Source organism: Solanum verrucosum, unplaced genomic scaffold (assembly GCF_900185275.1).
Source record: "Solanum verrucosum unplaced genomic scaffold, falcon-dt-bn FXZP01000182.1, whole genome shotgun sequence".
Lineage (NCBI taxonomy): Eukaryota > Viridiplantae > Streptophyta > Magnoliopsida > Solanales > Solanaceae > Solanum > Solanum verrucosum.
Window position 1 is genome coordinate 583,461 of NW_026020378.1, and position 14,719 is coordinate 598,179.

General features: G+C 33.5%; 1 protein-coding gene across 1 annotated transcript; it reads right to left on the bottom strand.

Moving 5' to 3' along the window:
* Nucleotides 1-9,907: 9,907 nt before the first annotated feature.
* Nucleotides 9,908-14,000, bottom strand: LOC125838608 (mediator of RNA polymerase II transcription subunit 10b-like). The gene is made up of 5 exons (XM_049517664.1): nucleotides 13,575-14,000; nucleotides 13,389-13,469; nucleotides 13,195-13,297; nucleotides 11,341-11,430; nucleotides 9,908-10,144 (listed from the first exon to the last, which is right to left on the bottom strand). Exons 1-5 carry the CDS (start codon nucleotides 13,832-13,834, stop codon nucleotides 10,073-10,075), a joined length of 606 nt encoding a protein of 201 aa, XP_049373621.1. The 5' UTR covers nucleotides 13,835-14,000; the 3' UTR covers nucleotides 9,908-10,072.
* Between the last annotated feature and the right edge of the window lie 719 nt (nucleotides 14,001-14,719).

Genomic DNA, 14,719 nt, shown 5'->3' on the forward strand with positions numbered 1-14,719 from the left:
ATTTCAACTCTATTTTGCATGGTGATGAAAAATTTGGAGGTAATGTTGTGATGGATGGGGAGGTAAAAGACTTTAAGCATTTTGTGGTGAGTGATAATATGATTGGTATGAGGTGTTTGGGTAGGAGATATACTTGGACTAATGGGCACATACATAGTAAAATAGATTGGATTCTAACCAACACTGCTTGGGTACAGAAATGGGATCACATTCAAGGACATATTATGGAACCTCTGTTTTCAGACCATTGTCCTGTGAGTTTTCCCTTTGGGGATCGAAAGAATAATGGTTCAAAATCTTTCAAATTTTTTAATCATATAGTTGATCACCCTAATTTTATTGGTACTGTGAGAAAGGGATGGAAGAGCATGACATATCCCACGATGAGAGGTGTATGGCAAAATTTGAAAAAGGTAAAGTTGTTGATCTAGAAATTAAATACCAAAGAATTCAAAGGGGTGTTTGAGAAGATAAACCAGACGCGACAACATTTACTCAATTTACAAGGTCTCATGAATGATCCCACAACAGCTAGTGGATTAGTAATAGAAGAGAAGCAATGCAAAAGAGAGCTTGAGAAGTGGATAAATATTGAAGAGAGCATCATAATACAAAACTCAAGAGTGCAATGGCTGAAACTAGGAGATGCTAACACCTCTTATTTTCATGCTTGTCTTAAGTCTAGGCAAAGTCAGAATCAGATAACATAGTTGATGAGTCTTGAGGGCCTTTTATTGTCATCTCATAGGCAGGTTGAAGAGGAAATCACGAAATTTTATACACAAATATTAGGTACTGCAGCAACTAGTTTACCAGCAGTGAACATAACTGTCATGGGTGATGGCAATACTTTGACAAGAGATCAGCAGCTACAACTAGTCAGGAAGGTGGAGAAGGAAGAAATATGGAAGGCATTAGCAGGCATCAATGATATGAAGAGCCCTGGGTATGATGGGTTTAATGTTTGTTTTTTTAAGAAAGGATGGTATGTTATGGGAGAAGAGATCACTAGTGCTATTATGGAATTCTTTAATACAACTAGCATGTATAAACCAATTAATTGCACCTCCATTACTTTGATTCCAAAGGTTAAAAATCCAGCCACTGTGAAGGATTTCAGGCCCATCTCTTGTTGTACAATTCTATACAAAGTGATCTCAAAAGTTTTAACCAACAGGTTGCAGGGAGTAATGGATTATCTGGTTGATAAATCACAGAATGCTTTTGTACCTGGCAGAATTATTGCAGATAACATAATCATGAGTCATGAGTTAACAAACGTTATGGGAGAACTGGTATTTCACCAAGATGCATGCTTAAAATTGATATGCAAAAGGCATACGATTCAGTGAAGTGGCCTTATCTGAAACAAATATTGCAATTACTAGGAATTCTTAACATTTTTGTGGAGTGGATTATGGAGTGCATCACAACAATGTCTTATTCCATTCTTATTAATGGAGTTGCTTCTGCTTCATTTCCTGCAAAGAAAGGTTTAAGGCAAGGAGATCATCTCTCCCATATTTGTTTGTATTAGCTATGGAATACCTCTGTAGACTTGTTCAGGGATTTCAAGAAGATGTAATGTTTAAGTTTCATCCTAGATGTTCAAAGAAAATAATTATCCAGCTTGGTTTTGCTAATGACCTTTTGTTGTTTTGTAAAGGGGATGTGGATTCAGTCGATAGATTATTTAGCAAGTTCAATACTTTTTCTCGAGCGTCTGGACTTGTAGCAAATCCTGCTAAAAGTTCTATCTATTTTGGTGGAGTGTCGGAAGAGATACAACAGCAGATCCTAATGATATTGTTTGAAAAAAGGTACCCTCCCATTTAGATATCTTAGGGTGCCCTTTAGTTCGAAGAGGCTGTCAGTTGTATAGTGTAAGCCACTGATTGAAAAAATGTTGGGGCGAGTAAGTTCATGGACTGCTAAATTCCTCTCATACGCTGAAATGACTCAATTGGTAAAAAGTGTGTTGTTTGCCATCCAAACTTTCTGGGCAAGAGTGTTTATACTGCCTAAGAAAATATTGCAGTTTATTCAAGCTATATGTAGGAATTTCCTATGGACAGGGTCGGCTGAGATGTCCAGGAAAGATTTGGTGGCATGGGAAAGTTTGCTCACCTATGGTGGTTGGGGGGTTAAACTTGATTAATATAGAGGTCTGGAACAAAGCAGCTATCTGCAAACTACTATGGGAACTTTGTCAATCTAAAGAGAAACTATGGGTTGTATGGGTGCATACATACTATGTCAAAGGGAGAGATATATGGTAGGTGGAACCTAAGGTGTCCTCATGGATGATTCAAAAAGCTTTTAAAGCCAAGAGATATATAGAAACTATCGGGATTGAATGTAACAGATTTTAAGGGAATGTGTAAATTTTCCATCAAGAAGATGTATAAGATGTTGCTAGGAGTACTCCCTAAAGTTAGTTAGAGAAAATTGGTTTGCAATAACATGGGATGCCCTAAGTGGAAATTTATCATTTGGCTAGCTTTGAAAGGGAAGCTACAAACGTGAGATAGAATTGAACAATGGATGATGATTGATGAGGTGTGTCCATTATGCAGGAGTGATGGGGAATCCCTGCAACACCTATTCTTTAGTTGTCCAGTGGCTGGCAATATATGGCGATCCTTACTACAATGGAAAGGTATTACAAGATCGAATCAAGGATGGCTGGAGGAAGTACAGTGGGCTCAGCAACACTGCAAAGGGAAAAGCAAAGGAGCAAGTGTCTATAAAATGGTACTAGTTGCTGCTGTGTACCGAGTTTGGCAAGAAAGGAACATCAGAATTTTTTAACATTCCACAAGGTCCCAACATGCAATCATCAGACAGATTATACAAGAGGTGTTTCATAGAGCTAATAGGATGCCTGAGTTAGTTAATCACATAAGGAAACTGGATTTCTACCCAGTGTGACGTTATGTCTTTGTTGAATAGATGCTAGCAGGGATAGGGGAATCTGTAGAATGCATTTTGACATAGGTTGTTACCAGTCAATACAGGTCCTCAGGAGGTTTTTTTCTTGTGTTTTTTTTCTTTTTGAATTGTAAATTTTCACTTGGTAAATAATAATATTGTTAGTTGCCAAAAAAAAAAAGACATGATCAATATCTTCTTTCAGGGTTATTTGAAGTCCAAGATGTTTTCAAACGCACCACAAGTCCATGATTACAATAAACTTTTTTCTTCATAGTATAATCATCTTCTTCCATACAAAGGTTGGTCAAGTTAATTGATCACATTGTGTGCTACAATTTTGTGCAAGATTATGACAATCTGAAAAAACTGATAATGATAAGGGAGGAAACAAAAATTAAAATAATAGATGAAGAAGAATCAGTTTGAATCTTATCTTTCGGAGAACAATTATTCCTTCAAAAATTCAACTTTTAGGTTTGAAGAGCTAAGATTTGAGATGAATCAAGAAAAAGATAATAAATTAGGTCACCATTTTTGGATGATTGAGTTGATGAGGGAGAAGAAGAAACTAGGGTTCTTTGAATTGTAAGATTGTTCTTCAAATGGATAATGGGTTGGATATTACCGTTGGAGGGGCAAATTTGATTATATTTTTTTAAAAGTTAAAAGATAAATAGCACGATGTTCTAAGTTGTATCAACACGCGCACTAGGCTGGTGTTCGGAGGGTTGATAATAATTCACTTCAAATATTTTAAGGGGGTATTTCAACACCTGTGTAGTTTAAGTACTAAAGTAAGTTCTCGTGCCAAGTTCGGGGAGGGGGGTTATGTATTTTCTCTCTATTTTATTTTTTGGTTATTTTATAATTAACACATTATTTTTAATATAAGATTATTTATTAAATATTTAATATACGTAATTCTTTTTAGATGTAGTATAATATTTTAAAAAATACATTATTTAATATATACTATTTTTATTCCGAATGAATAATATTTTAATTTTTTTTATTTTCTTCATTTTAATATAATTTTATATTATTATTAATTTTCACTACGATGAATGCTCAAAATTAAAATGATAAGATGAAAATTTTAATTTAAAATACAATACATAACATAACAATTTAAATACGAGATAACAACACATTATGTATTTTCTCTCTATTTTACTTTTTGGTTATTTTATTATTATTTATATTATTTTATAATTAACACATTATTTTTAATATAAGATTATTTATTAAATATTTAATATACGTAATTCTTTTTAGATGTAGTATAATATTTTAAAAAATATATTATTTAATATATACTATTTTTATTCTGAATGAATAATATTTTAAATTTTTTTATTTTCTTCACTTTAATATAATTTGATATTATTATTGATTTTCACTACGATGAATGCTCAAAATTAAAATGATAAGATGAAATTTTAATTTAAAATACAATACATAACATAACAATTTAAATACGAGATAACAACACAATACATACCATAATAATTTTATCACAACAATTTTTGTTGCAATTTATGTCCACTAATTTTTATATTCTATAATATTTATTTGCAATTTATGTTATATAGAAATTTAGAATAAAATAAAATTTTAAATTAAATAAAAATAAAATAAAAATAATTTTTTATATGACATGAAAATTATATAAAGTGATTATTTGAAAGAAAGAAAGACAACTATATTATGAAATAAGAAAATAAGAATAAAATAAAAATAATAATATAATATTGAAAAGAGAAAAAAAAATCTTTTTTAGAGAATAAAATAAAACATTGAGTTGAAGTTGATTGTCTGAAAAATAGAAAATAGGATATTTGAAAAAGTAAATTAGAAGGTAGGGTTGGAGATGCCCTAATGGGAACATGGGAGAAAGAGGGAGGAAATGGACAACAGAGCCTGCGAAAAGGCAGAGAGTTTAATATGAGCTTTTTTTATTTTTATTTTTTTAAAATAAAATAATTAAAGGTGTGAGTTAGAGTGATGCAGACAACACATAGCAGCAAATATGGGATCCCAAATTACTCTATAAATATTTTCTTGATTAAAACTTTAAGACACATATTTTTATTTCAAGTTATTATATAGTATGGTTTTTGCAATAATCTTTTTGTCGATACCAGAAAAGTATATATTTGTGTTGATTAGTGACACCAATTCCTTCCATTTTAGAATCTTTATTTATGTTTAATTTAATTTTGGTGTTGTGGAAGTGGACAGAAAACTGATTTAATTATTAGATGGGTAGGAATTAATAAGTAGAAAGGTGGATGCAGTAACAGCTGCTTCCAGTAATAAGTCAAAAACATGAAAAACATGTCATATTCAAAAATAGTCTGCGAAACCACTCTGCTCCAAACTAGTCAATTCACACTTAATCGAAATATTATATGGCATAGATATGTTAAAAAGCTTTCTATTTAATGAATATTGCTATTAGGCGAATTTATTGGTGAGCAACTAAAGTTGGGAGTTCGAAGTTAAAAGGGCAATAAATTTGATTAAAATTTTTAAGCAATTTAAGAATGAAATCAAAAGAACAAAATTATTGATACGTTGTTAACGACGTCAAGTTATGGAGTAAGGCGCATGATATCATGAGTCTTACAAGGCATATGAGAACTTGTGCCTTACAAGGCACTTGATGTCATGCGTCTTATCTATTAAATAGGCGGCTGACTTAAAAAAATGTTTAACATTCACTTTCATTATTTATATAGTTATATTAATATTTTAGTTACGTTTACATTTTTTCAATTTCATTTTTGTAATTTACACTTTGTTTGGATCGTTATGCTATATTGTTAGTCTAAATATAAAGTTTGTTTTAATTGTTATTTATTTATCAACTTCATTTATACCTATTTTATTTTGATGGTTGTACTGTATTGTTAGCCTTGTAAGGCACAAGCTGTCATGTGCCTTGTAAGACACATGATATCATGCGCCTTACCCCATAAATTGATGTTGTTAATGACGTATCAATAATTTTACCCTTTTGATTTCATCCCTAAATTGTAAGGCACAAGCTTTCATGTGCCTCGTAAGACACATGATATCATGCGCTTTACCCTATAACTTGATGTCGTTAACGATATATCAATAATTTTGTCATTTTCCTTGCTAGACTTGGAATCCTTAAAATCTGGAAAATTTGTCGGGGCAATGTTGGGCGGCATGGCACTAGTGCACCAACAGTTGACAGTCTAGCACAGCGCGTCAACAATTCGTCTGGCCTGGTTGTCTAAATTTTTGGCCTTCCCACGGCGCGCTAAACCCATGCCTGTTCTGAGCATCAGTAAATTTGGGTTTAGGGTGACACACATCTGCAGTGCGCCCTAGCCTAGTTTTTCTTTGTGTGTTCTTTCACGTGCTCCTCTGAGTTGCGTCCACGATTTTCTCATATGCTCTAGCTCCTAAGTGCTAAATTTCCCTTCAAATTTTCTGCATTGGCTAATCACACGTCTTAGTGTGCAATCATCGCAATATCAATCGAACATAACAATAAATAAAAAGTGCACTTAAAATTAAAGGTGCATTCGAACAAAATATAGTAAATGAACATATAAACACACCCAAGATCACCGAGTTACTTGAAAGGTGAGAGAAATCAAGTTTGAGTGATTGTTTATGATTTTGAACATGTATCGGGTGGTTGTTAAAATAGAATGTTAACTGGGAACTATGCTCATATCACTAGCTTGTGCGGTAATGTCAATCTGGGTGGTCTAGGACATACCTGATAAGGGGGATTAGGTCAAGGTTGTTTAATAAAAATATTGCATGTAGTTTGCTAATTTGGTCAAAGGCCAGGGTGTTGGCGAGAGAGATGGAGAAAGAGTGATAGTCCAATAAATAGAGTTGTAGTGGATTGGAATCAGGAATAGGAACAATTGATGATTTTGATATTGACAGAATGAGTGGTTTCATAAAGTCTCTATGTGAAAGAAAGGTTAGGTAGTGATCGGATGTAGGGGTGATGTAGCCTAAATGGTGGAGTTGGCAACAGAAGAAGGTGGGATGACTTGAGATAAGGTGTATGAGTCCCATGGTAACATTATTTGACAGTAAAATGGGTGATGTTAAGGATCGGGGTCATGATTATATTCCAAGTTCCATATTTCTTGATTATTTGCATGATATTATATGGTGAATTTGGATCAATCGATGATGCTTATCAGTGCGTGTTGTTTGTATTGATGCTACTTGTGCTATGTCACTTGGCATAGTCTGGTTGCAAGATCAGCGATGTTTCTTAGGTGAAGACGAAGATGATCTCCGATAGCTTCTACCTATCTTTCTTTATGGTGGAAACCGTGTCTTATTATTTTAAGCCTTGTAGTCTCTTAGGGAGGGTTCAATGCATTTCTTGACAAACATATTATATGTCCTTTAACTTGGCCTCATCTCGCATCTATGCCCTCCAACTTTGGGGTGTGTATAACTAAGCACTTTAACTTGTATAAAATTGAAGAAGAAGACGCAGGCATCCTACGTGACATAATACATGCACGACGTCACGTACAAAATGAAATTTCCATGTAGGATGCTACATAAGACGAATATGTCTATTTATTCAATTTAATACAAATTTAAATGTCTACTTGTGCACACTCAAAGTTGGAGGACGTAGTTATAAGCTAAAGTCAAGTCAAAATGGCATATTTATGTATTATAACTGACTAAAAACTAAATAGATTCTACTTAGTCGTTTCACTCAAATTTCGCCTGAGCCTAGCCCAGCCAATCAACATGAGACAAAAGAATTGAAGCTCTCTCTAGAAAAGAGCTTGCAATTTGGTTGGATGAATTTAAGAGGTATGCACTTCCATTTCGAACTAAAAAGGACAAATAAGAATGAAAGAAAAAGAGAAAATGGTCAAATGAGCCCCTAATCTATTACCAAATTTTCAACTACACATTTTTAGTTCACGGGAGTCCTATTACCCTCTGAACTAATAAAAATTGAAATTATTACCTCCCTAAATGCTTATGTGGCAAAATGAGTGTATTTCACTCTCTTTTGAGAGAGTGAAGGTCAAAAATAAATATTAAAACTTTATTTTTAATATTCTTTTCATTTTTACTTTTTTCTCTATTTGTTTTTATCTCTTCTCTTTTCTTCTTCTTCTTGACAACTTGGTAGAGCATTCATGGTAGTCATCAAATTTCACCATCACAATCTGGAAACACTACCATTACAATATCTATTAACACACCTTAATTCCTAGATAGAAATCTCTTTCCTATTCGCCACACAATAAAAAATTATTAAGTAAATTACTTTACCCTCATTTTCAAAAGCAACTATTAGCCATTAAAACACCATTGAAATATCATTTTGAAGCTATTGTAACAAAAAATTTCAGTTAACAAAATTCATTCAAACAACTTAATAATGTTGGGAATCTCTAAAAAAAAATCTCAAAATATCCTCATCGAAAAAGATTTTGACTGACAATTTATTTTTTAGGTCATTCCTTTTATTGAACCCCTGCTCTTGCAAAAATGATGCGAACGGTTGTCATTCCTCTAATTACCACCATAATTTTTTTCGCTTCTCAACCTTTCTACTTGTGGCTCTATGGTAAGATGGAATTGAAGGATGGAAGAGGAAGAACAAGAAGAGGAAGAGAAAGAAATAAAAGGAAAACAGAATAAAATAATCAGTCAAAAAGAACAAAAAAATAAAAAATTACATGTTTCAAACGCATGAATTTCACTTATCAACATAAATGTGGTTGTGACTTTTTAGGGAGGTAATAATTACGATTTTAAATAATTCAGGGGGGTAATAGGACCCCCATAAAATATAAGTGTGTAGTTAAAAATTCGGTAATAGGTTGGGGGCTCATTTGAGCATATTTATGTATTATGCCTAACTAAAAACTAAATAGATTCTACTTAGACGGTTCACTCAAATTTCGCCTGAGCCTTGCCCAGCCAATCAACATGAGACAAAAGAATTGACGCTCTCTCTAGAAAAGAGCTTGCAATTTGGTTGGATGAATTTAAAAGGTATGCACTTCCATTTCGAACTAAAAAGGACAAATAAGAATGAAAGAAAAACTAGAGCAACTTTAATTAATGGTCATTGACTGTCCAGTAGATGTGAAGTTGTTTGATTGTAGTTGCCATAACTTAATTGCAGGAGTTGGCCAAACTTCTAATTAAATGCTTCAAACGAGGATGCAGCAATTAATTTGAGATGTGCACTTCATCTACTAAGATATCGTTTTATATATAGTTTTGTCAAATCACTTTTCTTTTCTTTTCTTTTCTTTATTTTTATTTAAATTTTTGGGGAAGGGGTTGGATGTGTAGGTAGATGGAAGAAATTAGTGGACGTTTGAGCATGTTTTATAGCAAAAATTGAAAGAAAAAAATAGTTTGTTTTTAAAGTGAAAATGATATTCGAATAATTATTTTTGTGCTTGGCCATGACTAATTTGGGTTATTTTTATTTTTTAGAAGTGACCACAATTTGTTTGGAAAAAAAAAAAGGAGATGCCAATTCGAAAATTTAAAGAGGCAGACGTGGGCATTGCCTAAAAATATTGGACTGGAAAGCCTTTTCTTTCTTTTAGTTATGACAGCAGAAAGTATGGTTCCTATTATATATCCTAAAGTTTGCTATTGCATTTCTCCCCATGTTTAGCAAGAACATTTTTAACTTTTGTTAAAATTGATTGTGTCAACTATTATACTCTTAATTGGTAAACATTAACATGCATTAAAAAATTCCAAATAAAAATTCATTTTAAATGTACAAATTATTAATTTAGAACTTGTAAATAACTCAGAGGGCTTAAATTTCAAATCCTGGATCAACCTCTACTCCCACCCTTCCACATGTTGTACAAATTGAACAATTCACTTTCCTATTCTACCTGGGTGAGAGAAGCAGAGGGGAGTCGATTACGCATGACACAATCTTTCACCATTCCTATAGAGTTACAGCGAAGATGATCATGAATAAATTCGTCATACGTAAATCTATTATACATACATTTTACATTCTTGAAAATCTAAAGGATTCTTTAACAAGCAAAGGACATTAAAGCCTATTCAATAATAAGGAAATATGTGAAATTAACCTAAGTAGTAAACGTGGAAGTTATACATCAGGCATCACCTTTACATCTCCATTTGGTAACAGACTTTGCGCTTGAGCCAAACGTTTTGCCTCCTGCTTACACAGAAACAATGTAAAATGTCTGCTACAACAACCAGAAACTAGCAATAATGTGCAGAAGTTCCAAGAATAGCTCAATTATTTTTTATTTTTTTGAGAAGGTCAAGAATAGCTCTATTATTGAAAAGTATCAACAACTCAGTGTATCAAAAGTTGAACTAAGACAAAAATAACTTAGCAGTCTTTCATGATACTGCACAAAAAACACATTAATTGCCCAGAGGCTGTATCATGAAACCTTCTAAAGTGATTTCTTTTTTATCAGGAGTATGCATTCCTTGAATTAAAACAGCAAATGCTGTCAAGCAGCACTAGCAACTGTAAACTGAAATTCTAGTAATGTATTTGTCTATCTATATAGAGAGCATTAATTGGATCTGAGCATAATCTAACAATTTGAAAACACCAGTTAATTATAAGTTCAAAATTCAAGTCTTATTGGCGCCTGTAACCAAAACGAATTTCCAGCTGCTTGGACGGAAACCAGAAAGAAAATGCCAACACATGGGGGACATGGGGAACTGTTAAAACAAAAAAAATTGTCATCTATCAATTCCATTCACACATGAGCCAACACATTCTTTTCTTTTTATTTTAAATGGTAATTGTTTCTATTTCTGTAGAACAGTACATAGGTTGACTGAAAACCGTATTTACATAAGGAACTCTAATAATACCGACCTATCTCTATAATGAGTCTAAGACATCAATGATAGAGACAGTATCATTAGAGTAAATTTGACTACACCAAAAACACAGAGTCAAAATACAATTCAATTCAGTTTGACTTGTTGCATACTACTCTCCCTATTCTCAAAAACTCTAAGGTTCCTCTCTTTCCATATTGTCCACCAAATAGTGGCAGGGACAATTCCCCAGTTACTTCTGTTTTTTCCTTGTGTCCCAACTTCTTCCCAGCTATGTAGTGTAAGATTGCCTCATCCTTCGGATGAAGCGTCAAACATTCCCAAATTATTTTAAGACAAAGTTAGGCCTTCATTGACCTTACCAGTTCGTGGACCCTAGGTTTCCACAAATATAATAAAGTAATTTGGGCTGAATCTATAAGATGGCGATCAATGGGAGCATTAACTTAACAACTATTCAGAGGAAAAATATGCTTAGTATATTAACTTGATAATTGAAATGCTCATAATATCTGAAGTATTGGACAAGCAGACAGAACTTACAGCTGCAGAAGCTGCACGAATCTCCCTATAAGCTTCCACTTCCTCAGGGAAAGCCTGTTCAAGATCCTCCAGGAGATGCCCTCGCAAACCCTGTGACAGAAGATTACAGAACTCAATACTTGTTTTAAAAATGATAGGTAGTATTGATGTCAAAAACCAGTATTAAGGAAGTGCGGTGATTACATCCATAAAGAAAAGAAATGACCCCGACTAATGCATACAAAATACTCAATGAACCATGACAGTTTCCTATGCTTTTATCAATTCCATTTTTACACCACAAAGGTAAAAACAAAACACAATCACATCTGACAAATCTTCAAGAATGAATTCTTTAGTCTTTGCTGGTATTGTGTTCCACGTTTTCTTAAGATCACACATTTAATGCCCAAATAATTCAGAGAAATTTGCTCCAATTGTGAGGTGGTAGCACAGTTGTAGCCTTGTAGGAATAAGTGATTGACAGTTTTTGTTTCCTCCTCACGAGTAAAGAACTCATACATTCAAGGCTTTTCAAATTTTAGGAAATAATAGGGCAGAAAATGACATGCATTGCATGTGACAGAGAGGAGTCCGCACGCTAGTCAGACATTATAATACATACTGTCTGTACTAAGATTGATTTATATATCAGTCAAAGTGTATCCTCAATCCCTTTCATCTTCTTACATGCCTGGGCTCTTTATTTTCTGAAGCAGCCTTAATTTGGTTTCAATTAACATGCATTGATCAGCTCATGTCTTAAATCAATTTTTTGGTTTTGCCCTTTTGTCCAATTGACAATATTATTGTTTCATTTGGTAACTTTCTTGAGATAAACACAATGGAGTTGTTCCTTTTCTGACCCAGGTTGTCTCTCTTTTTGACCATCTATACCCGTGCATTCTAAATACTTCTACTACTCCATCAAAACTGCCCAATGGTGTAGTAGAAAATCTAACACATGTATTAGTTATGGCATTATTATTTAATTCTTCTTTTGGAAGGATATTGAGCTTATGTATTAGTTATACACCCTATTCATAGATAAGCATGACTAAAGAAAAAACAACCCTTAATATATCGAGACAAACAGTGGATAAGAGAAAATCCCAACATAACACATCTTAGCATTTCTAGTTCCAACATTACAAATATACTCTCTTCAGTATTGTTCTTTTACGGTTTACCAAATGACGTAATGGAGTAATTAACATTTGACAAATTTTAGTTTGTAATAAAGAGAAATTTTTAGGCTTCTTTGTTTACTTCTCCGAGGAAATGCTCTTCTTTTTTTCATTTCTTTTTACTTGTTCTTCTGTTTGTGATAAGGCAAAAATGGTACTCTTGGCCTTCGCTTAAGATGTGACAAATTTACATAGACGCTGAAGTTCTTCTCTTTTCTTTTTTTTTTGGTTTCTCATTCGGTGTTCAATATCCACATCGGGCAGACTAAATTCAAGAGCTTGAACTCAAAATCTCTAATTAAGGATAAAAGGATAATTAACATTCCACTACAACTTTTGTTGATCATAGACACTGAGGTTACAACATACAAACCTTCGGCACAAACAGGGAGTGTCGTTCATCCTTTTTCCTTACCATTGAAAAGCTAAGGACTTTTTCAAAATAACATACTCCCTCTGTTTTGAAAAAATGACCTAGTTTGATTTGGAACGGAGTTCAAGAAAATAAAGAAACTTTTCAATCTTGTGATCATTGAAACAAGCAGAATGCACAGTAAAATGTTAAAAATGAGGTTCAGTATAAATTGATATAGCCAAAAACAGATCCAAATTTCTGAAACTTCCAGATATCCACTAGGTCACAAGGTGCACACCAAACAATATTAAAGGCACTGAAGTAAAAGGTAACCTTGAATGCATCAGTTTTCCCCTTAGTGATTTGGTTCTTGGCGATACAACTATTCAACACATCCCTTGTAAATTCATCTGGATTCTTCCCATCATCAATCAAGCTACAACACGAAAATTATCACATATCAGTGTCAAAACCAAAATAAAACTATTTATGATAAGAATAGGTAATGCATAAACAGATAACATTACTTCAGAACCTCCATTGGCACTTGAATATTGCATTTTTCTCCCAGTTTCGCCATATTATCAAGCTCAAGCACAAGATTATTCCTAATCCAAAAAAAAAATAAAAAAATATCAAACTAAACCAAAATCCGAAGTGAATTGAAGATTATCGCAATTAGCAAGTACAAAGCTAAAAAGGAATATACTTACATGCGTTGAAGAAGGGGAAGTTGAGATGAAACGTTGTAAGAAGAGACGGTGAGATTAAGCTGGTGGAGAATTCCTAGGGTTTTGTCGATTGAATTTATGACTTGATTGAGATTCTGTTTTGACTCCTCGGCGGGTGAACCGGCGATGGAAGCAGCGGCGTTGGCCGCTAAATCGGCCGGTGATGCGTCGTTGGATTTAGGGTTTATTATCCCGTTGCCGCCGATGCTACCGGCAGCAGAGTTATGCTGCGACGAGTCCATTTGTTACAGATACCAACCGATTGAGGAAGAAGAAACAAAGCTAACTAGAAGAATACGGAAGAGACGAGCAAAATATTGTATTCGATAAGCTTCTATTGGATGAAAAAGAAAAAGAAAAAAATATATATATTCTTCCAGAATTACAAGTTAAATATCTATGGACTCAACTGCAAAACGTAAAACCTAAAAGGACTCATTTGTATACTATACACCTATTTAGTAAGTCCTAGACTCAACTATCTGGAAAAGGCATAAATTGCCTTCTAATCTTGTATCCAAATGTCAATTACATGATTTTACTAATAGGCCGATCTATTACACATCTTTAAGTACTCTAAAGTGTATTTATTTATCCCTTCCGTCACCTTACCAAGGGCATTTAGTATAGAGTGAGAGTCACTCACCTCCTAGTGAAGCCACGTATTAAATGACCCCCAACCCGATTCATTTCACCCAAAACCGTTTTATTTTACCCAAATCCATTTTATTTTATCCTAATCCATTTTATTTCACCCACGTATTAAATGACCCCCAACCCGATTCATTTCACCCAAACCCGTTTTATTTTACCCAAATCCATTTTATTTTATCCTAATCCATTTTACTTCACCCACCCGTTTATTTTTGCTAAGAACAACAAAACCTAATTGAATAAATCGAACAAATAGCTCAAGATTTCTTCAATTCTATAGTGTTTTTTATTCATCCTTTTCGTGCTAATCATTTAATTGAGGTTTCACTGGAGAAAATTGGTGGTTACAATCGATGAGCTCATCGTTTGGTGAAAGAAAATTGGTGGTTATTAGGGTTTGATGGAACATCTATTGTGTCGCCATCTCCATTATTTTTGAAAGGTCAGTCACACATCTCTAAAATGTGGTTACT